The sequence below is a fragment of the Apodemus sylvaticus genome, chromosome 12 (genome assembly GCF_947179515.1).
Source record: "Apodemus sylvaticus chromosome 12, mApoSyl1.1, whole genome shotgun sequence".
Taxonomy (NCBI): Eukaryota; Metazoa; Chordata; class Mammalia; order Rodentia; family Muridae; genus Apodemus; species Apodemus sylvaticus.
The window spans coordinates 7642667-7666809 of record NC_067483.1 but is presented as its reverse complement, the minus strand read 5'-3'; the positions used below and the strand labels follow the sequence as shown (position 1 = coordinate 7666809).

General features: G+C 38.5%; 1 protein-coding gene across 2 annotated transcripts in view; it reads left to right on the top strand.

Moving 5' to 3' along the window:
- Positions 1-24143, top strand: part of LOC127697709 (contactin-associated protein like 5-2) — a 909987-nt gene that overhangs the window by 190463 nt on the left and 695381 nt on the right. For both annotated transcript variants that reach the window (XM_052201021.1, XM_052201020.1), the window contains exon 3: positions 7504-7697. In XM_052201021.1, the coding sequence (XP_052056981.1) occupies positions 7504-7697 (194 nt within the window). The remainder of the gene's footprint in view (positions 1-7503; positions 7698-24143) is intronic.

Sequence of the window (24143 nt, the reverse complement as noted above, 5' to 3'; positions counted from 1 at the left end):
TGGAGCATGTGTCCTTATTACCTGTTGGAGCATCTCCTGGGTATATGCCCAGGAGTGGTATAGCTGGGTCCTCAGAAAGTACACAGGGAGTGAACCATGTCTCCAGATGCATATGTAGCAGAGGATGGCCTTGTCAGACATCAATGAGAGAAGAGGCCCATGGTCTTATGCAGGCTCATTGCCCCAATGAATGTGAATGCCAGGACAGGGAAATGAGAGTGGGTGTGTTAGTGAGTAGGGGGAGCTGGATGTTATTGGGAGTTTTCAGAGGAGAAATGAAGAAAGGGGATAATATTTGAAATATAAACAAAGAAAATATCTAATAAAAATAAAAAATAAATAAAAAATAAAGGGCTGCCTTTCCCATACTTTCTTCACCTTCACTAGTCCCCTGGTTTCATGTACAAATGAATTAATTGCACTGAAGTCTTTGTTCCATAGTTGATATCAAGAGGACTTAAAGTAAAAGGAACCTGAAAAGATTTCCCCACCATTGCACCAACCAATGGCACACGTCTCTTGAATACAACTGGGTCTGATTGAGACACAAAGGTGTCCCTCCTCTCCAAGAATCTCCTTTTATAAATTATTTTGATTTTCTTTGCAAATTTGCTCAATCACCTGCATTCCAGGACTATATATATATATATATATATATATATATATATATATATATATATATATATATATATCCCTGTATGTGTGGGTATATGCCACTTATTTGCAGAAGCCAGAATAGAGATTGGGATACCATGGTCCTAGATTTACAGACAGTTATAAGATTACCTGATATAGGTTCTATGAACCTACATTGAGTCCTCCAGATGAGTGGTAACTAACTCATCATTTTAAGCCTCTCCTATACAATTTTATTCTTTTTAAAATTCACATGGAGTATTTGCTGACATTACTATTTAATTTTCTTCTTGGATCTTGTGAGACCCTAAACTGGAACTTTGACAAATAAGTAAAAGTCACCTATAGAATCCTCTCATATTGTACATGCCTGGCACCACAAGAAGTATATGTTTCATCCAGCTATGTTCCAGCCATAAGAGTCTTTGGTCAGCATAGATCCTTATTCAAATGGGTGAGACTATTCTACACAAAGGAGCAGGTGTCCTGCTAAATGTTGCATATGTAGGCACATATGAGCATAAAATTGTTACTCTTAATCACATGATGCAGTGTTATGTTCATAGAAGAGCCTCTCATGAGTGTAAAATATGTCTGTTTATGTATGTGTGTATGTCAAAGAAAAATCTCATGTCATTTTCAGACTCTACCCAGTTTACTATTACTACTGCTACTGATTATAATTATTATTATTATAACTATTATTACTAGTAGTAACAACAACAATGATAATAATTGGAGACAGCTATCACAATGGCCTGAAACTTCTGAAACTCACCAAGTCGGCTGGTGAGTAAGCCTCAGCCTCAGTTTTCTACTTGTCTCCTCCTTTCTAAAACTAGGATAGTGGCTATGCACTATTATGTTCTAGGTGTTAATATGGGTGTTTGGGTTTGAACTCTGCTTTTATGTTTGCAAGGCAAATGATGTATATATTGAGTGAGCCAGCTACAGCTCTGAATTATTTATGTTTAATTATTACAGTGTTTTACTCAGTAGATCTGTCCATAAAGCTTTTAATCTTGGCTCACAGGGTCACAAAGTGTGTCATAACTGAGGCTACAGTTTGTCCGTCCTGCTAGCTCCTCCTTCATTTGTGGAAAAGTGTTTGTTGTCCATAGACTTCTGTGTGATGTGTTTGAAGACATGGGTCCTGGAAACCAGTTAATTATAAGAATTATTTTAGGATTAAAAAAGAGTCAAGAGCGGGAGGAATAGGTAGGATTATAAGTGCTTATTGTAGAAGCATGGAAACTTGTCTTTGGATGCCCAACATCATGCAAGAGCCAGACCTGGTTGCCCCAGGGATGAGGGTCCTCACCTAGGGTTAAGTAACACTAAATGACCTTGCCCCCCAAGTTATTTCAGATTGGTAAATAATGATGCTGACAGCCAATATTTGGGAAAAAGAGACATTTGTTGGTATTAGGGTTCCTGGACTTAGGGTCAGAAGAAAACAACCAGGGCAGAATAAGGCAGAGAAAGGGGAAAGACATCATGGGTTAGATGAGTCATTTGGCCATATGGATTGGCTAATCTTGGTTAGGAGAAGCCCAGACAAAACTTGTCAAATTATATAATAAAATATTGGCTGGGAAATAGACATAATAGGATAAAGGATCGATATTTGCACAGTTCTTGTGCTGATTAAGGCTTATTGTAAATGTAAAGGATGTGTATATCTTGTATGTGGTAAATAAAGGCAAAAAGTTGGAGCAGAAACACTTAATTGTCATTAATTACTTCTATAACAAGGCCTGGATGTCAGCAATTACAGCACTGGGAAGATGGAGAAAAGTTACATTTGGCCGTCCCTTGGCCAGTATAGCTGAATGATTTTATCCCAGTGTTTGAGTTTACTTTCTGGTGCTATAACGCTTATCCAAAGCAACTTAGAAGAGGAAAAGTTTTCTTGGGCTGACACTTAAAAGTCACCTCCTCTTTGAGAGAATTCAGGACAGGAACTCAAGCAGAAGCCTAGGGGCTGAAAACATGGAAAACCGCACTTTGCTGGCCTCACCAAGGACTCCTACTTTGTTAGCTTCAACATAACAGCCAATATCTTCTGTCAAAGCAAGGGAGTTGTCCATTGTGTATCTGGCCCTCCAAATCAATTAGTAATCAGGATCATCCCTACAGGCTTATCTCTCAATTGAGAGTTCTAGGCTATGTTAGGTTGAAGTTAAGTACCTCTCCGCAAAAACAATGTGTTTTTGAGCACTGGACAGATAGACAGAAGAAACTAGACTCTGACTTTCACACACATATACACACGAACCCAAAGCATATATGTACATGCATAGAAACAAATACAAGGCCATATATATGCATTACAGACACATAAAATAAAACAATAAAATAAATTAAGCCAAATTGTGCTTAAAACCTATTAAGTGTGAAAGAATTGCATGTCATAACTAATTCTTTTAGTTGGGCTTGTACTGATGGAGACTACTTGGAAAATCTTGTTATTTAGTTTCTCTGAAAAGTATTCACTGTGTTTCATTTCCAGAGTGCAACATGCATCAATTCTCATTTCCATTTTTGAGCTGGAATAAAAACACCCGGTAGAAATGGAGAGACTTCTGATTTCCTCCTGAGTTATTCTGTTTCACAATCAGAATCTACCCAGCCTGTGTTCAAGCTGTCTATCAGCAAGGTGGCATAGAATGCTGAGAGAGAGGCTTGTCTAGGTAGAAAGAGAAAGTTTTTTTTTTAAAAGTTTGATTAACTTCTACATACAAGTAGTTTGTACATGCTTATGATTTTTATGAGTTTGCTCATTGCTAAACTCTGCAGCATAAACCTGAAGTCAGAAAAATGGAGTTAGAGTCTCTAGTTACATTCTCAACTCTGGTGCTAGGCCTGGTTTGTTCCCTGACACGGGTATTAAAATAGCATTCCTAGGAATTTGCGAATAGATCAGTGGGTAAAGGTACATGCTGCCAAGCTGACCGGCCTAAGTGCAAGCCACATGGTCTACAGGATGGACAGATAGAATCAACTCTCACAGCTGTCCTCTGACCTACATGTGGACACCATCGGCAACTCGCACCAACCCACATACAAAAACATGCACACACTAATATAATAAGTAATGCTTTCAAATGAAATAAAATTACTGATTTCCACAAAAATCTAGAGAAACACGGGAGAAAATGTGAAGGTGAGTTATGGCTCAGGTAGGAACAAGGATGATAAGTGAGAGAGGGTGACTGACAGTGGTTGGAAGCATAGAACTCTGTTGCTGGATTAAGGTCGACTGGGCTGGAATCCCCTGCTAGGCCAATTGTAGGTCATGTGAAGATGGATAAACTACCTGAATTCCCTTGCCTTGGGTCAGAGCACAGTTGAGACAACCTCCTCTAATATAACTCTGGGAGCAGAACTTCGTACTGAACCTGACCTCTATTTTTTTGTACTCAGTTCTAGATGTACCAAATTTTCTGAAAAGAAAAGGAAAAAAGAACTTAAGTTAGCTATCTAGTGGGGAGCATACTCATATTGCTAAATTGGTAATTAGCTAATATGCACAAAGCCCTGGTTAGATTCCCAACATTATATAAAATCAGGCACTGCCTGTGGTGATCCCAAGAGTCTGGAGCAGGGGATTAGTAGTTCATTATCATTCTCAGCTATATAAAGAATTTGAGGTCAGCCTGAACTACAAGGAATCTGGTCTAAAAAAAGAAAAAATAATGTCAACAACCCCGTATGCAGTTAGGGTGTCAGAAACTAAATCAGACATAGTTTTAAAATCATCCCTGGTTTTATGAAAAACTGTGGCTTAATTCTGGATGCTGTACCTATTTAAGATGAGATTGTTTTACTTAAGAGATGGCTCAGCAGGTAAAGCCACATACTTCTAAGGCTAATTCCCTGATTTAATCCCTAGGATCCACATTACAGAAGAAGAAAACCAATTCCCACAAATTATTTCCTGATTTTTACATGCTTGTCTTGACACACAATGTCCAAAGGTGTACAAACAAAGTCCATTACACACAGATACATATGTACACATACACACACACACATGCACACATACACATACACACAGATACACACACACCAAATAATTAGATAAATGAATAAATTTCATATATGAAGATATGCAAATACCCATATAATTCTGGAACCCAATTAACATAATACAAGCAATTAACCAAATCCACAACACACACATCCATTTCCCTATCCAGTTTTAGTATTGTTGAGATGACAGTGCTTAAAGCCACTTTCAATTTTTTTACCTTTTAAAATCAATGAATTCTCTAAAATGACCATAAATAGAGATTGTGTATGATGAATGCTTCCAGAATTAGCTTGAACTTCCTAGGAAAATAATATCTGTACCTCTTTCAGTTCTAAAGAGTTAGCAGAGAAGCAGGAGTAGTGGTTGGGACTTTTGAGTGTTTTTGAGAAGTAGTGACAATAGTAATAGCTAGTGTGTATTTCTAGGGCTGTTTTCTCAGGAGACTCAAATGCTTTCTCCCATGAAAATTTGTTTTATTGAATTTGTTTTTCTATATTATTTATTGAGAAATACATGGGTGCATATAATTTATTTTAATCAAGCCTACCCATTTTCCCTCACTTCCAGTTCCTCTTCTATGGCCTCTACTACTTATTCCTCTCATCTTAATTTGTTTTTACATTTTCTGTTTTTGTTACTGTTGTTGTTGGAGGTGGTGGTGGTGTTTGTGTGTGTGTTCCTGTGAAACAACTTACTGAAATTAGTCCTCTTTTTCTGCCATGTGGTTCTGAGGATTTGAGTCAGGTGGTCAGGCTTGGAAACAAACCCTTTTCATAATGAGATGTCTCCTCAGCCTGAGATTTCCTGGGTATTAGCTACATTATTTACTGTTACATAATAATTTCAAAGAGCTGAATATCTCTTAACTGTATTTGAATTCTGGCTGTCTGGTTGTTTAAACTTTTTCATCTCTTCCTTCCATTGTGTCATGAGATGGATGCTATTTCTTTCATAGGACATTATTCAGGGAGTAAAAGCATCCTGAGCATAGTACATTCCATTACACAATAGCTGAATCACAATAAGCATTGATTCTTATCTGTACTCTGGATTGGTTAAGTCTAACAAGTACATGGGAGTTTCCCTCCAAGTTATAGTGCAGACACCTAACATCTTCCCCAGCAATTATTCCAGCACCATCTAGACCTTGCTTACTATATATGTCATGAGAATGGGAAAACAGGGGGAAAAGACATAATCGGAATTCTACTTATAGTTTTTATTCTTGAGAACTTGGCCTTGCAGTTATAGCTGTAATACTATAAAAAGAAAAAGCAGCAGAAAAAAAGAAAGAAAATCTGTTACCCACCCCCTACAGGGGACACACACACACACACACATACAGAACTCATACTAGAACAAGAGTGGAGAGAATTAGCATACCTTGTTTGTGGCATACTAACCACTAAGCAGAAGACATTTTAAAGTAGATGACAATTATGGGCCTTCTCCATCCGTGCTTCAAATTTTATTTAGTTGGTGGAAATAAAAAGAATCTTAACAAACAAGAGTACTGCAGATAAGCTGATGCTGGAAGAAAATCCCTATATCCTACATATCTTAAGAAGAGAAAGGTTTCTGCCTCCCTTCTACCAGCTCCAGTATCAATATATTTAGTCCCATAGAGCGAGAGACTGAGCAGTAGGAACAAGAATGCAGACTGTCCCTGAGCTACTAAACCAGGTCTGAGTGAATGTTCAGTGGAGACAAGAAACAGAAAGTACCTGAGTTACCAAACCTAGGTCTGAATAAATTCTCTTTCATTACGTGAGAGGTAAACTCAAGCATCAGGACAATGTGCATGCAAGTTTATGGAAATGACAAACCTATTATTCTATATTTAGTAGCACATTTCCCTCTAGATCTCAGCGAAGGGGCCAGCAAGATGGTTGATTTTTACCACGCACCTTTCCGTCTCATAAGACACTTCAACATCCATCACCCCAAGTTCAGAGTACATGAGCATTAAGCAGTCATTAAAAGTTTATATTGTTTTACTTTTTCCTTACTTAAGGTGGTGACAAAAACTTAAGGCATGGGTTTTCCAATTCCAAGAAAATAAATATTGATTTTCTACAAAGCTCAAATTTCATGATTAGTCTAGGAGTCAAGCAGCTTTTGTAAAGCCCTTGTGAGTACAGTGGGTTATATATGAAATGTGCCAGACTTCCTCATGTACTGCAGCTGCATATATACCATGTCCTCTTCTGTTCCCTTGCATATTGATGATTACAGAAGTGTCTGTTTCCCACCTTTTCCGGCATGGCTACCCTAGCCTCAGGTTTGAGCTTTACTGTCTCTGTCTTAGAAAGGCCATTCTAAGCACCTACTAGGACATTCTGTCTCCTGTGCTGGCACTGTAACTTCTGTCTTTGTCCTGTGAAGGTTTCTCACAGACATTCTTTGAACCTTTCTGTACCCTTCACAAAGCATTCTCCTCATGAAGAATAAAGGTTGAAGTAAAAAAAAAATGATGTCTGTGAAATGCTGAATGAATGCCTTCTTTCAGCTCTGTATCCACACTGAGATATGAGTCTCCTAACAGGTTCATTGTAAAGATTTGGACAAAGAAAGGAAAAATGGAGCTAAGGAGAGGAATGGTAGAAGGAAAGAAGGAGGAAGGAAGTTGGTAAAAATAAACATCACCCTTTCCCTGACCTGGAGAATATAAGTTACTGCCCTATAAGTAACAAAATTGGTTCTAAACATATTAGGAGTTTAAGTTCAGTGACAGGGACTGTGCCTTAATTGGTCATATATTCATTGATCTTTGACATAAGAAATGGTGACTTCCTAAGGCATTATTACAAGTCTTTTTTATCCTATTCCAGGAACTGGTGGTTGGTATCCAGCAGATTCCAATGCACATCAGTGGCTGCAGTTGGACCTGGGAAACAGAGTAGAGATTACAGCGGTGGCCACACAGGGAAGATATGGGAGCTCTGACTGGGTGACCAGCTATCACCTGACATTCAGCGACACTGGGCACAACTGGCAACAGTACAAGCAAGAAGACAGCATCTGGGTAGGAAATACTTTTCAAGTGAATAAGGATAACATGTGCTTATATTCACCATCAAATGTCTATGCCATCTACAGTAACCAGACTGTGGGGCCTAATCACTATACTGTATCTATTCAGAAATAATGAGACCAAGGATAGCTCTATTTCAAGGGAAATAGGACTGCCAGTTGTAGAGAGTTTGGTGTGTTACTTTCTTAAAATGTCAATGATTGTAAACACAGAATATGATATGTCAACTATAAAAAACAGGCAATCATGGTGACAAAAATATGATTGTCAGTAAGATTGTGTCATTGGCTATCTTATTCTTATGTTCATTGTAGTATGGTAAAATTCTGCCACAAAGCCACATAAGTGAGAAATGGGTCATTTTGACTTAATGTTCAAGTTTACATTCCATCTTGGCAGGGAATTCATAGCTGGGGGAAATTAAAGTGGCTGGTCCCATGTCATTCATAATCAGAATGAGCGATGAATGTTATGCCAGTGCTCCACTCACTTTCTTCACTCTTATCTAGTTCAGGATCTTAGGCAGTGAATGCTGCTGCCCACAGTGGACACGTGTTCCCATTTTAATTAGCACAATTAAGAGAGTTCTTTCAGACATGCTGAGAGGCTCATCTCTCAACTGACACTAGATCTTGTCAAACCAACATTCACCATCATATTGGCTGAGAATATGTCGGCATATATATCAGACACTTTTCATAATGTGCATAAATAACTCAACTATGACACTTGTCTAACATTGATATGTGTAGGATTATGCATGAAGAATCTATAATCTATTCTGCATGTGATGAAAATCCAGTCACCATTCAATGTTCTAAAAACATTAATATATATATATATATATATATATAATTATATATTATATATATATATGTGTGTGTGTGTGTGTGTGTGTGTGTGTGTGTGTGTAATTATCAATTTGGCGGTAATACAGATGTTCTAAGCTATAAAACAGAACTTTCTTCCCTGCAGCAGCCCATACTTATGAACCTCATGTTCACAAGTGTTGTCAGGAGTTTGGTCATGAGAAGATGGCTCATGAGGCATAATGTTTTCCTTCAAAGGACAGGACTGGAATTCAGATCCCTAGAACCAAGCAAAAAGCTAGGTAGTAGTGATGGCATCCTTAAAGTTTCCCAAAGAAAGCTGGCCAGTCAGAATAGACAGACACCAGACACTGTCTAAGTAGGTAATGCCTGATAGAGGAAAAAGATCCCTGAAGCCAAACACAGGCATCCATGCAAAAGGGCACACCTGTGTGAACATGCATGAATTCAAGAATGTACATGCATATATCAAAAGAAAGAAAGAAGGTTAAAGTTTTGGATAAAATGACATGTAAACAAATGCTTCTTTCAGTTTAGGAGAAAGAAAAGACCACACATTTCTTTCTTTTTCTTTTTTATTAGATATTTTCTTTACATTTCAAATGATATCTCCCTTCCTCATTTCCCTTCTGAAAACCTGCTTTCCCACGTTCCCTCCCCCTGCTCACCAATCCACCTACTCCTGCTTCCCTGTCCTGGTATTCCCCTTCACTGGGGCATTGAGCATTCAAAGGACCATGGACCTCTCCTCTCATTGATGTCTGACAGACCATCCTCTGCTACATATGGGGCTGGAGACATGGGTCCCTCCATATGTACTCTTTTGTTGGTGGTTTAGTCCCTGGAAGCTCTAGGGAAACTGGGTGGTTCATATAGCTGTTCCTCCTAAGGGCCTGAAAATCCCTTCAGATCCTTGAGTCCTTTCTCTATCTTCTCCATTGGGAACCATTTACTCAGTCTAATGTTTGGCTAAGAGCATCCACCTCTGTATTTGTCAGGCACTGGCAGAGTCTCTCAGGAGACAGCTATATCAGGCTCCTGTCAGCAAGCACTTGTTGGCATCCATAATATTGTCTGGGTTTGGTTACTGTGTATGGGATGAATCCTGGGGTGGTGTAGTCTCTGGATGGCCATTCCTTCAGTCTCTGCTCCACATTTTGTCTCTGTATCTTCTCCCATGGGCACTTTGTTTCCCCCTTCTAAGAAGAACCGAAATATCCACACTTTGGTCTTCCTATTCTTGAGCTTCATGTGGTCTGTGAATTGTATCTGGAATATTGGAGCTTCTGGGATAATATCTACATCTAAAGGAACGTAAAATGTGAATACATGGTGATGGATAGCTGTCTTTCCTGTTCAACAGCCTTGATTTCAGTTACTACCTCTTTCAGTATTAGCCACTGTTGGAGAGAATGTGCTTTAGTTGCAGTGATATTTGCTGAAGATCTCTAACTGAGACCAGGAGTAAGCTAAGCATTCCAGTTAGCAAACATGGAATACTATACATGAGTGTTGTCATCTTTACATGGTACACTTATAATGTCATCTGCAATATACTCACTGGACATGGTCTTTCATTTTTGAAAATACTCTTTGAAGATTCTTCAACTTTATTTCTCAATATTGAAACCCACATCAATTTTTACAGATTCCTGCTTTCTTTGCTGTTGCATGTGGAGTGAGAAATAAGAAGTCCTCTGCCAAGAGAACAATTTTAAATTTTTATGGTGACTTTAGAGGCAAAAATAGATGTGGGATTATTTATTTTTTCCAGAGATTTCTATCAAAAGTGGTTGTTTTCCCACTGAGTTGCAGTTCTGACTTATTTTGTTTCAATGTTTAAAAATGATTCAATTTTTATAATCTTCAGATCCAAATGCCTTTCTCTCTGCCTACCTGGGCCTCTGTGTTAGAGAACAGTGAGCAAAAGGCTCTAAATCTTACATGAAGTGTCTGTTTACTTGAGTTTCCTGTTTTTTTTTTTTTTTTTTTCCATTCAAGGCAGGCATCACCCTCTTCTATATCTATGGAGAACATAGCCTCCACATACTACTTTTAGGACTAATTTTTTTGGTGTTTAGGGAAAAAACGGTGGATTCACCAAGGTTCTTATTTCTGAAGGATATGCAGGGCCTGTTGTCATGCTGTCTTTTCAACCCTCAAAAGCATTGAAATTGACCAGTGACCATTAGCACCATTATTCAAAATTAAGTTTCATTTCTAAGCAGACATGATTGTGAAGTTATAGTTTATTTAATTAAGACTTTACACTTTATTTTATTAGTAAAATAGTCTAATTAAACCTGGAACTCAGTGATTTGGCTAGATTGCTGGCCAGCAAGAACCAGAGGTCTATTTATAGTTACTCAGAACTAGGGTTACAAGTATATATACCAAGTCCACTTTTCCTCTTCCTTTCTTTTCTCTTCTTTTCTCTTCTCTTCTCTCCTCTCCTCTCCTCTCCTTTCTTCTATTCTGCTCTCTTCTCTTCTCTTCTCTTCTCTTCTCTTCTCTTCTCTTCTCTTCTCTTCTCTTCTCTTATTTTTCCTTTAAATATATGCAGGATTCTGTCTGAAATCAATATAGAAATTCTTGAACATTTGTTCCCTTGGTCTTTCAACAGCTTCTCTCTTTTTTTTATGTGTTTTACATATGTAAATTGTGTAAATGCCTATTAACATGAATGTGGATTAACATGAGATCCCCCCTTCATATTTCCCATATGTGAAGGTGTGTACTATTATGTATAGAATTCCACAGATGGTGCTCAGCTACATTTCTTGATTGTTCTTTTCTCTCCCTTATACTTTGAGACAGGTTCTCTCACTGCACTCAGAGCTCACTCTTAAATTATACTAGCTAGCCTGCTTGCTCTAAGGATCTCCTGTATCTTGAGCAATGGGATTAAAGACAAAAAGCCAAATCCTCTCATTTTTTTATTGTTATTTTGAGGATTAAAACTCTGGTCTTTATGAAGACTATGCTATGCTTATCCTTCTCTTTAACACCATGTGTTTTGTATTGCTGGAGATGCAACTCGTGGCCTGAGGCATATCAGGCAAGTGCTCTCCCAACAGTTATATCCTGTGGCTCACTTGGTCATGAGTAGAGGTGTCAAGTTTGATATGCTTTTGTGTGTAATGGTTTTGTATAATAGGTATACCAAATAATGCACACTGAACAATTAGTGTGGAACAACTATTTACCAGCGCTCAAGAGATTTCTTTTGCTTCTAGTTCCCAATAGGATAAAATCCTTTAAAAGACATCTTTGTAGTAGACAGGAGAAAATCTGTGCTAAAAATTCAATTGTGTCTGATCTGGAAATGAGTGGGTCACACATGAATTGGCAACTAAGCAGCCAATTAGCAATGCCTCATAATTCATTAACAAGCTCAGCACTGAGCTACTAGTCACTAACTAATCAGGAGTGAAGGTGTCTCAGAACAGTTTTGACAACAAATTTTCAAATTCTAGTGAACCTGAAGACTCTACAATCTGTGGTGTAGACATAGAAGAGGGATGCAAAGATTCAAATTCTGATTATCAGTCTGAGCGAGTGTGATTTCCAGTGTGTTGGTAGAGTACATGTGATAACAAGCTGCAGAAGTCTGCTCTCCTCTTCCATGGATAAACCACTGATCATCAGGTTACAGGACAGTGCCTTTCCCCACTGAGCCACCACCTAAGCTTAATATTTAGGTCTTTAGTGAGGCAGGATAAATCAACTGACTCTCCTGCCTACTTTTACACAGGCGTCAAAAGTTACAACAACTGTTTCTGTGATACAATCTACCTCTCTCCTACTTAGAGACATCAAATCATGTAAAATCTTTGAGAACGTCACCACTACCACTTACTCTTCACTGTGTTCACAAAGAAAATACAAAACAAAGAACATAGTTAAGTGGTGTGAGTCCTGATATTTAAAATTTCTCTGCCTCCAATTGCTTCCTTTCCTCTTTCAGATCCAGTCCCCTCATTATCAGCAATGAGCATGTGCCTCTTTGTAATAATTTGCTTTATTTGTCTTTGTAAGTACAATCCAAGAAGCCCCTTTCAGCTTAAGATTTCAGCCAAACATTTGTTCCTGGGAGCTTCTTCTGTTTGGATCATGTAGGCATCAGTTCATCTCATTTAGCTGACCTGTCTACTCACATCATCCTGAATAGCAGTCCATGTAAGACCAGCTTGCATTTGATGCAGTTCAAGTTTTCTAATAGGGAAGAACTCTACACATACTTTATGTAATAAACAATGAAGACAGTCTTTTGGGGTATGCAATGACCATGGACATGGTCTCTAGCAAAAAATGAAAAAATTGTAAAATCCTGTCTATGAAGAAACAAAGAAGCTTGAAGTCAGTATCTCTAAAACTGATGATTCTAGCTCTGAAGAAAATCTCCCAAAGTTCCATTTGACTTCTTTTGAGTATCTGTCATCAGAAACTCCACTTCTGTGGAGCACATACTCTGTAAGCAGCACTACATGCACCTGGGCACCATGATAAGAATATATGCACATTGTTTTATTCTTTATTGAAGTCTAATTGGTTGCTTTTATTTTACAGGAGTCATTCAAGTTTCAAAAGGTCAAGAAGGCTGGGCTCTATCATGTGTAAAAAAAGTGACAAAATCACTTTAAACACTCATTTATGCATGTCCATGATGTCTAAACACAAGTCACTAGGTAATATCTTAGCCTAAAAGCATTGGCATTAGGAACAGATTCCCCGGGGTACAGGAGATGAAGTAGCCTTGACCAATATTTCATAGTATGATGCTCAGCTAAATTAAAATAGAAACTCAAGCCTCCTTAAAAAATTCTAGAATGAAGTGCTTTATGGCTTTTAGGAAGATGTGGAGGGCACAGAACAGTTTAATCCATGTTGCTACTCTGATTCCTGACAGCAGCTACAGTGTGAAGAACAGTCTCCCATTTATATACCCATGGGGAATTGTATTCCCTCAATGTGTGGCCCAAGAGTAAATGCTCTTTCTTTATGTTGCTCCATGCCAGCTAATTTGTCACAGCAGCCAGGAAAGCCACAGATACACCAGCCTTTTTCTTTTCTCTGACTATCTTGCATCTTATGTTTTGCTTTATAAAAGATTATACTGGCTTTTTACCAACACATCCTGTAACCAGTGCAGGATGATTCTTACCCAGCTCTTTCCTTATTCTGAGGTCAATTGAAACAATGGATTGCACATTTCAGTCATGAGTTCTCCAATTTCATCCTTGAACAGCTCCTAAATATTCTGGGAGATACTCTCCTATCTTCTTGATTTATACACATTTATACTGCCAATTTTCTCTAGCATATCCTGAGTATTGATCACTGTTTGATATACTACTTTAAGCCCACCAACTTCAGAAAACAATTTGAGAGAAAGAAGCTCATTACTATCAACATACATCTTTTAAACCCTCATTCGATTCCTAGCACCAGGCTACTTGATCAAATCTTAAAGATATGATACAGTCTCTCCTTTTTCTATATGCCCAGAACTAGTAAGGAACTAAAAGCTCAGCTTCTCTGTAATGCAGCCTGCATTCTAACTTGGATGTGTGTATGTGTTACACATATCTGTGCCTTCTAAAAGTAAATGCAGATATTGTGTGTCCTATTCTGTTATATTTACTTAGTCTTTTGAGACAGGTCCACTCAGTGACACTGGAGTTAGGTTTGTAGCCAGCAAGCATCAGTGATTTTCCTGCCTCAGACTCTAAGAGCCCTGGGTATACAAGTAGACACACTATCAAATCTGGTACTTTGTTTGTTTGTTTGTTTGTTTGTTTGTTTGAGAGGGTTCAATGGATGCATGGATAGCCATAGACCTCCATGCTTGTATAGAGAAGGAGCACTGCTGCAAAGGTAGAAGGAAGAGCTGGTGCTTGCCCCAGCCTGAGCAGGTTTCTCTCTAGTCCGCTGGCTTTGCAGATAGCCCTAAAGTTCCTGATTGTTGCCCATCTATTTTTCTTTCTTTTTTTTTAAATTTTTTATTTATTTATTTTTTTGTTTTTTTGCTTTTTTCAAGACAGGGTTTCTCTATGTAGCCCTGGCTGTTCTTGAACTCACTTTGTAGACTAGGCTGGCATCAAACTCAGAAATCCACCTGCCTCTGTCTTACAGAGTACTGGGAGTACAGGCATGTGCCCCCACTGCCCGGCTCCTATTTTTCTTTCTTAAGTGAAAATTTTCTGTGATGTTTCAGAGTGATTGCCTGTTTTGGGTTTAGCCTCTTTAGGAAGCTAATGTTTTTCTACATCTACCTGTGTAAACAGGTGGTGTTTAAAAACATTCCTTGGACAGGAAGTCAGCATGTAGTCTTCAGGAGTAATACTCATATGGACACTGTCTGTGAAAGAGCAGATAATTGTAGTCCTTTGTAGTTGGCTATGATCCAGCTGTTGACATCAAAGGATCAGGGTGATCTGATTAAAATTAATTCTTCTAAATCTACTGCTATAAAACTAATCTTATTGTCAAAGTACTTTAGGAAGTTCAACTTATTATATATATATACCAATTATGTTCTGAAGACTTTCTCCTTAGAACAGAAGTCAGAGTTAATATTCCAATTTTAATATTTTAACATGTGTTTCCTCTTTAAAATAACTGAATCACATAGTGTCTGCAAGAGTGAGAGTTATTTTCAATTGCCTCTTCTTTACTCAGGCATGTGTATGTGTGTGTGTGTGTTTATGTGCTGATGTGCATGCACATATATGCTTTCATGTCAAGGCCCAACCTCACATGTGCCCATCCTCTATGCATTTTTGGAGACATGTTTTCTCAGCATCCTGGATCCCTTGAGTTTGGCTCTGCTGGTTAACCATCAGATCCTAGGAATCTACCTGCCCAGTGCTTGGATTGTAAAGGCACACCCCAGCACCCAAATTTCCTCTTGGATTCAGATCCTTATTTTGCATACCAAGCTCTTTACAAGTCAAGCAATCTCTACCACCATTACTAAGAATTTACTACTATATGTGCAATTTGTGTTTCATATTTAAGCTGTTGTGTTTATATATTTTCATCTCTGTTTTGAAGTTTAAAATTATTTGTGGCTCTGATAACTAAATCCCTAGGAAGCTTGACTTCCTCCCTTGAAGAACAAGTGTAATGAGGATGTTGACCTCATATGAGCTGTATAAGGGAATTTCAAAACTGAGCATGCCTCAAAAGGGCCCCACAGGGCTTGTTGGGGCACAGTGTACTGAGTTCTGCTTGGAGAATATCTCACCCAATATGTCAAAGTAGGGTTAAGAATTTACATTTCTAAAAAAGTATAAAGCGATTGTGGAGCAGCTAGTCAGGCCCTCACTTGGGGAAGCCTGGAGTAAACCATAAGTGGATTTCATACATTGGATGAACTTTGACCAGGGCTAACGTGGTGAAATTCTACTATTTTCTACTACTACTAAAATCTACTATTTTGACCAGAACTAAAGTTGTTACTACTACTATTAAAGCCAGTGTGTGGCATCCACCTGGATAAGATACCCAGTGGACACAGGCTGTCAGTTTCTCTAATTTGAGCTTTGTACAAAAGAAAGAACAAGATGTCAGTGCTTTTTAAGTAAACTGAAAATTCAATGGGAGAGGTAAGCTCTCTTCGTGTGACAGGCTGTTGTTACCCAGGCAAGCTCATTAAGGACAATTGGCTTAGAGGCCTTTCAGCAGTCACAAAGGTGTTATAGCCAAACCCTGGGGAGTTGCTGACACCTAAAGAAAACAACTGGAGGCCAACATCTGAAGCCCCAGGTGTCTAGTTGGCCTGCAGTCAAATGGAAAGTTTCCGCCTGGAAAGGACTCCTGGAAACAAAGACTCTCCAAGGCTTTTAAAAAAGAAAAGAAGCTCTAAGGAAATTCATCTCAATAAGACTATTAAGCTCATTATCACAGCAGCAGTCAGTGCTAAGGAGAGAAAGTGATATGAAAACCAGAGACACAATCTGTTAAGTAGGGCTTTGTTGTTGGCTCAGTGTGAGCAGCAAGCAAAGAGGAGTAATGCGAGGTTGATGGATGCAGGATAATAATAAATGAGGACCCACCTCACAAGCTAAATGTGAATTAGTTAGTGCAGAGGTGATTTGTTTCATTTCTGTAGATTTGTTTTCTATGCCCAGTTACAATGATTCACATAGAGAAAATATTTCTCTATGTCTTAGAGTATCAAAATACTTTGAATACTGTTCTGAACTACAGGAAAACACCAAATGAACTCACATTTTGTTTTTGACATCCCCAATTTTCATTGAAAATTATTTTATTTCATAAGTCGAGAAAGTACCAGAAACTGAGCTACATCCTACAGGTGAAGACAATAGTGATTTTTTTCCTTCAAAGGTATCTCAGAAAAGAGATCCCAAAAGATGAAGAGAATGCTCATCAGTTAAGAACTCACAGATGTAAGTTCATTTCAGTTTTCCTCATCTACATATGGTGGGTCACAGCTCTAGTTGGTCCAACTCTAGTAGATCCAATATCTATGGCCTATAGAGATATTGTATTCATTTACATGCACACACACATACACCCACACACAGACCCACATACACCTACAAACAAAACATGACTACAACAAAAATTTAAAAACAATTGTCATTTAGAACTATGCTGGAGTTATTCAAGAATTCTGGTTCTCTTATTTCTTCTATTGTTTGATTATATTTTAGGCTATCAAGCATATGTGACCCAACAGATTAAGTTGGATTTAAAAATAAGTTGTGACAGTCTTCTGTAAGAGGCACACAAATGCATGGGAAGAACACTATAAAGCTCTGTGTGAGGCTGGGGAGATACATGTTTCAGACTTGTCAGTAGATCAAGCTGTGTGGTACCTTTTCCCTAGAACCAATTTTGACTTTATAAATATTTGGCTACATTTTTGTGTCATCGTTTTGTTATGACAAGCTGCAATGATAGCGAGACAGGCTTCTATTAAAAGAATGATAAACTGAATATCTAGAAGGGATAAGGACTTAGTTGGCTAAGCATCTTTGCTGACTGAGGATCTACCTGAGATGGGCAAGGAAATATTGAGTGCATACTCTCCTGGACATGGTCTTACTCTAAGGTAGCTGCTTCTGTCCTGTGCTGCTATTTCAGACATTGCGTTTACATGAATGTTGCATGTTTATGAGAACAGAAGGTATACACATAAGGCTCATATGCCTATATGACATGAAAAGAGCAAGATTACTTGCTGCACTAGCATTAAGATCTGAGTTCCAATGCTAGGTGTTACCCTACACATTTGTAAGCCTAGAGCTGTGCATAGCTGAGAAAGACCTTTCTGGCTTCCAGGTAACTCAAGGTCCAGTCAAAAACCCTGTCTCAAGAGACTAAGTCAGAGACTGTCAGAGCAGAGTAACTTTTGTCTTTCTCTGTACTCTGTACATATGTACAGGATACATATACCTACACATACATGTGCACACAAACTCCCAAACCAAGAAAAAAAGATGTTTGCACATGCACGGAAGAAATGCATATATTTTATAAGAAAATTAATCAAAGACACCTTAGTGAGAAAATAACAGGAAATCTGTGCTTGACAAAAACTCAACTTAGAGACCAGATCTAGGTGACCCTTCCATTGAGATGGCTTTCCTCACACCTGCAAACACTAAGACTGCATTGCTAATGTGGCTGCACATATACAAGTGACTGCATCTCTAGGGATACCTGGGTGATGACCAAGCACTCTGCCAAGCAGAGGTCGTTTTGCTTCTCACGCAGTCCAGTAAAGGCTTGATCAAGGAGCCCCAGTGCTCGTGTATTTTGCTTCTCTTTCCCTGCTGGGTATTCTAGTTACAGTTCAGTCATTTTCTTGTATGCACCTCCTTCATCCCACTAATATGTCATCTTGTCAGTGTTCATCTTTGTGATGGATTTGTCACTTATAAATTTCTGAAACAATTAGATGACAACTCAATAAATGGCTTTGTCAGTTCTGTGTAATGAAAAAGCAAAATTATCTTGTAAGAACATTCAAAATCTAACTTCAAGTATTATTGTCAAGATTTTATAAATAGAGTCACAGAACTTAGAATTTGAAATTCTTCAAAACTTGTAAAATCCATGAGAATGTTTTAAAAACATTCTTTTAGGAATCTGACATCTTTCAGATGGCTATATTTAAATGTACAGATGTGAGTGAAAAAATTCTTCTTTAGAGTGTGACCCTAGTATTTAAGGAAGAATTGGTAGACACACTCACTCCCCCACATACATATATCTTCCTCCCATGAGGAATCTTCCCAATTGTCAATAATCCCAATTCTCAATCTTCCCAATTCTCAATCTTCCCAGACAGCATTATCAGCTAGGATACAAGGGTTCAATCTTATGATCCTTTAGAAGATATTTTATATTAAAACTATGACAGATGGGCTGGAGAGATGGCTCAGAGCTTAAAAGTACTGACTGCTTTTCTAGAAGTTTCCTGTTTAATTTCCAGCAAATATATGGTGGCTCATAACCATGTACAGTTATGAGCCCTCTTTTGGTGTACATGCAGACAGAACTCTCTCTCTCTCTCTCTCTCTCTCTCTCTCTCTCTCTCTCTCTGTGTGTGTGTGTGTGTGTGTGTGTGTGTATGTGTGTGTGTGTACCCATATGTGTGTTCTTAAAAAATAGCTACAACAGTTAATATAAGATATGAAAAGTTCCTGAATTAATTCTTTTCTAGATAAAACATATGCTAATAAGTTTGTTTCCTGGCTGGTCTGTCAATGAATCACAGACACTACTCAACTGGTTACAAGTCTTTTAAATTTCAGTGCCTATAACTGTGGATGCATGTCTGTGTGCTGGTGCAACTAAGTAGGCAGGGCAGAGGACAACTTCACTCTAGTTTCTTGTGTGTTTTCCATCTTATTTTGAGGAAAGACCTCTTATTGGTCTGGTGATCATTAAGCTAGGCTAACTTGAAAGTGAGCCCTAGAAATCTATCTTTTCAAGCATGAACCACTAATATTCAGATTTTGCAAATTGGACTCGGGATTGAATTCAGGTCCTTATGTCTTTAACATAAGAATTTACTAGTGAGTTCCAGGACAGCCAGGGCTATACAGAGGAACCCGTTCTCAAAAAAAAAAAAAAAAAAAAAAAAAAAAAAAAAAATTACCGAATGAACCCTACTCAACACCCAAATAGGTTTTGTTTATTTGGTTTTGCTTGGCCATTTTCCCCTCCCAATTTCTTCGGTTCAAGCCATTTAGAAGAAAGTATATTAGCAATAGGTAATAGGTTTCCTACTCTGAGTGACATCTGTACTCTTGTAAGCTCATCTCAAAGTACAGAAGAGAAAGATGGTCCACATGGAGAGATGAGCCATTAAGTAGTGTGGTTGTAGTTCAGCTGTAGTTGTGAGAAGGCTAGGCTGCTTCCATGACAGACTTCAAATTGGTAGTTAAGGAGACTAGGCCGAAATACAGGGAAAGTCTAGGCAACCCCTTGCAAGCCAATTACTAATAGAAAAAAAAAGTGCCTCAGGATCTAGCCTTCACGCCCAGGTAATAGACTGTCCCAGTCAGTTATCTGGCTTGAAGCAAGGACAATGGGATAACATCAGTTTCCAGATTTCCTTAGCTACAGTAACAGTTCCCAGACATCTCCAGCAAGTTCCTAGCCTCCACACACCCAGTAATAGAATGTCCATAGAGATGGACCAAAGAGATGAACATAGAGGTCGCCTACACTGGAATTCCCTAATGTTCTTTTAATCAGGCATTCTAGCTCACTTGAATGTCTCTCTTTCTTGGTAATGGGAGACCCCAGCCTGCTGGACTTCTGAAGAATAAACACTCTGCATCTATATACTGTTTGAATCTGAGGTATCATACATCAGCAAATCATGGACCTTTACAGTTGTTGAGAACTTGTCTAGGATATATGAGACTGTAGGTTCTCAATTCACAAAAGGAATAGAGAAAAGGAAAAAGCAAGTCAATAACTCCCTGGTGTCAGTCACAAGCCTAGCTGGAGGCTGGCTAGCAGGCCTACGACTTAGAGAAGAGACAGCCTCTTTTCTCACCTTGGCCCTCCCAGTACACAGGCACATCTGTTCACAACCCAGGTGTATAGTTGCCTTTATTCAGAAAAAAAAAATGCTATAATCAGTTTTTGGAGGTAAATGTCTTTAAATTGAGCCCATGTGAGGATTCATATTAAGGACTCGATCATAATAATTTTCTTGTTTACTGTCTTGTATGACTTCCTGAATTACACAAGACAAGAAAAGAGAAAATAAATGAGCATGTTTTAGAAATAACTAGGCACTACTTACCAGGATGTTTGCCAGAATGGATACTGATAAGGATGGTGTATAGTCTCTAAATTCATTGTCTCTCACTTGAGCTGTCTTTGTTTCTCCAACAATAGGTGAAGTGGCTCTGTACCCTATGTCTGCCCCAGGGATTTAGTTAAGATGGGGAGGAGGATTGGTACCTGAGACTAGAGTTGGATCCCACTGCTCCATTTGCATCATTTTAATTTGGAAGTGCTTAGCTCAGCTCTCCTTTGTGCTCAGATTTAGGACTGTGAGCTCAAGATTTAGGGAAATCTGAGTTTGAACCCTTCTTGCGATTTGATAATTTTGTCATCCTAAGCACTACTTCATGACTCTGGGCAATAGCGCCTGCATCTGCCAGACATTTATAAAGCATGTCAGACTCACTGTACTGTTCTACATAGACTACCAGCACCTCTCACAGAAGTGCTCAAGTCAGCAATATTTAAGTACTTATAAAGTAAGTTTGTTTGGTTCTCCAAAGTCACCTCACTTCCCTCAAATGTAAAATGCTAAGAGTGCCTTGAAAAATCTAAGTGTTTAACCAGGGCAATAGTAAAGTCAGTGAAGTGCTGGCTTTTAAGCATAAAGATCTCTGCTCTGTCCTTGGAAACTACATTATAATGCTATGTGTGGTGGTTCCTACTGATAATCACAACACAGGAGAGAAAGCCTGGTGGAGCTCTGGGGCAAAATGATGGTGTCCTCTGTGACTCCCAGAGCAGTGAGAGTGCTGCTTTAATAAACAAGATAAACAATATCTAAGAAATGGCATCTGAGGTTGTTCCTTTTCTTCACAGGCATGCCCAAATAAGCATACAACCATAAGTACCTGCACAAAAACACAGACATTAATGAGGTTCACTTCTCTGGGTATTTTCTCAGAGGACAATGGTGCTTGTAGATTCTCTAGAGAAAGAAACTACTTGGTGGCATGATAAGTAACTGAGGTCAGATGGATCATGGATTGTTGACTACTTCCCTGCTCAGTTTGTTTCAGGGTGAAGAAATCATTTTCTATTCAGAGGAATGGATACAAAAAGTTGCAAAGTAATCTCTTAGCATAAACAAGTTAGTCTGGAAGTAAAATAAACAGCCTCACTTAGGACAGGAATTTAGCAGCAGATTGTAAGCTACTGGCATTTTGTATAAATTGGCTCTGAGGACAAACATCCCAGTATACCTTAAAAATAACAGGGAAGAGAGCCCGTTACATCTCTCTTAGAGGCATAGAACCAGAAGAATCACATACGAATTTCTCTCCTTTACTCTAAAGGAAATTAACAGCAAATACTCTCCATTCATTTTCCAGTGGGTTAAGTTCAAATTTTCAAAATGCTCAGTTTTAAACTGCTTTCCAGAGGTATGAACTTGTTTTACAATTTGATAAATTGCAGATATTTACCTGCTTAGATAAATTCTAAATAAAATACAAAATAAAATAAAAATGGTTCTTATCTCTTAAGTTGGACTCAAAGTTGTTCTATGGATGGTATTGAAATTCTGACCTTACCTTCTAGAATATTAGTATTATAGTCATGTGCCATAATGCTAAGCTTGTATAGTGATGGAATTAAGCTCAGTATTGAGTACATACTACTCACTGAGCTACTCAGGGTCTCCTGATACTATTCAGCAATTAGAAACAATGAATTCACAAAATTTTTAGGCAAATGGTTTGATCTGGAAAATATCATCCTAAGTGACAAAAGAATACACATGGAATGCAGTCTCTGATAAGTGGATATTAATTAGCCCAGAAGCCCTGAATACCGAAGGCACAATTTGCATAACAAATGACTCCCATGAAAAAGTATGGAGAGGGTCCTGATCCTGGAATGGATTGATCTAGCATGGGAAGGGAATATATGGACAGAGAAAAAGGAGGGAGGTGATTGGAGAATGGATGGAGAGAAGAAGGTTTATGGGACATATGGGGAGGGGGGATCTGGGAAGGGGGAAATCATTTGGAATGTAAACAAAGAATATAGAAAATAAAAATATTAAAAAAAAGAAATTCTCTAAACTCCTCTAAGAAAATAAAGAGACTATCTAGGAGAAATCTCTAAAAGAAAATGCAGGGTTACTCATGGTGAGAGAATTGAGACAGGGTGAATCCATGACAGGCTTCAAAATGACAATTCAGGAGACTAGGTCTAGATCTCAGTTCCCAAACCTGAGCAAGTCCAAACTAATTATTTACTGGAAAAGCCCCAGGCCTCAGGTAGTCAATCAGAATCTGAGGCAAGGGCAAAGTGTCAGAAACAGTTTTCAGGCTCCCCTAGCAACACGTTCTAGCCCCCAAACCCTAGCAACAGTTCTAAAATATCCTTAGAGATCGAATCAACTAATTAAGATAAAGGTCACTTTTCCCTCCCTGGAATTCCCCTAATGTGTTTTAAGTTAGGCCTTCGAGCTCACATGGATGTCTACATCTTATTAAATGGTTGACTCCCAACATGCTGGACTTCTGTAGAATAAAATGCTTTTTGCTTTTGCATAGAATTTGAGACTGATATATCATTCTTCAGCAAATCAGGGACCCTAACAAGGGAATATCAGACATATAGCCAAGATATCAGAGTCCCTAAGAGGGGAAGGAGAACTCAAGGAATTAACAGACTCTGAACTAGGGAGAGAAAAGAATACTGGCTCAAAAAAGATCTCAGAAGTATGAAGTCCCAAAATATAAGATTGCCACACTTAACTGAGACTGGAAACATTCTCTTCTGACAGGTAAGAAAAAAACCTCTTCATGGGAATTGAAATATGCCATCTATATTCTGTTGTTCCTTGTCCTTTATTGACATATACATCTTCAAACCCACTTTGAGACTTTCAGGTTAAACATTAGAAAAACACACAGCAGTTTTGCAATGAATGTTGGCTGTGAAAAATTAATAAGTCATTTTTCTGTTTGGCATCAGTTTCTAGCTTATCCTGCTTCCTCTCACACAGGGCCCAACAAAATCAATCCCCTCCCTTGCCAGCAATCCCCACCCATTCTGAAAGCCTCAGGAACAGAAAAGTTACCCAAAAGGCCCAGTCCAGCAGTTCTGACATTCTAGATTGGTGTCCCAATCAAACTCACATTAAGTCACAACTTCCCCACCCACCCACCTCCACAGTCTCTAAGAGGCTCCCACACAGTAATCTGCTTACAAGTAATTCTAGTATCATCCCCTGAGACTGGTGAACTTGCCCAGTAGCATGATCTCAAATAAACCTGCCTTTTTCTTTTAATTTGCCTGTTAGGTCATTTCTTCAGAAGAAAAAAAAACCTGTCATTTTAAAAAGGAGCAG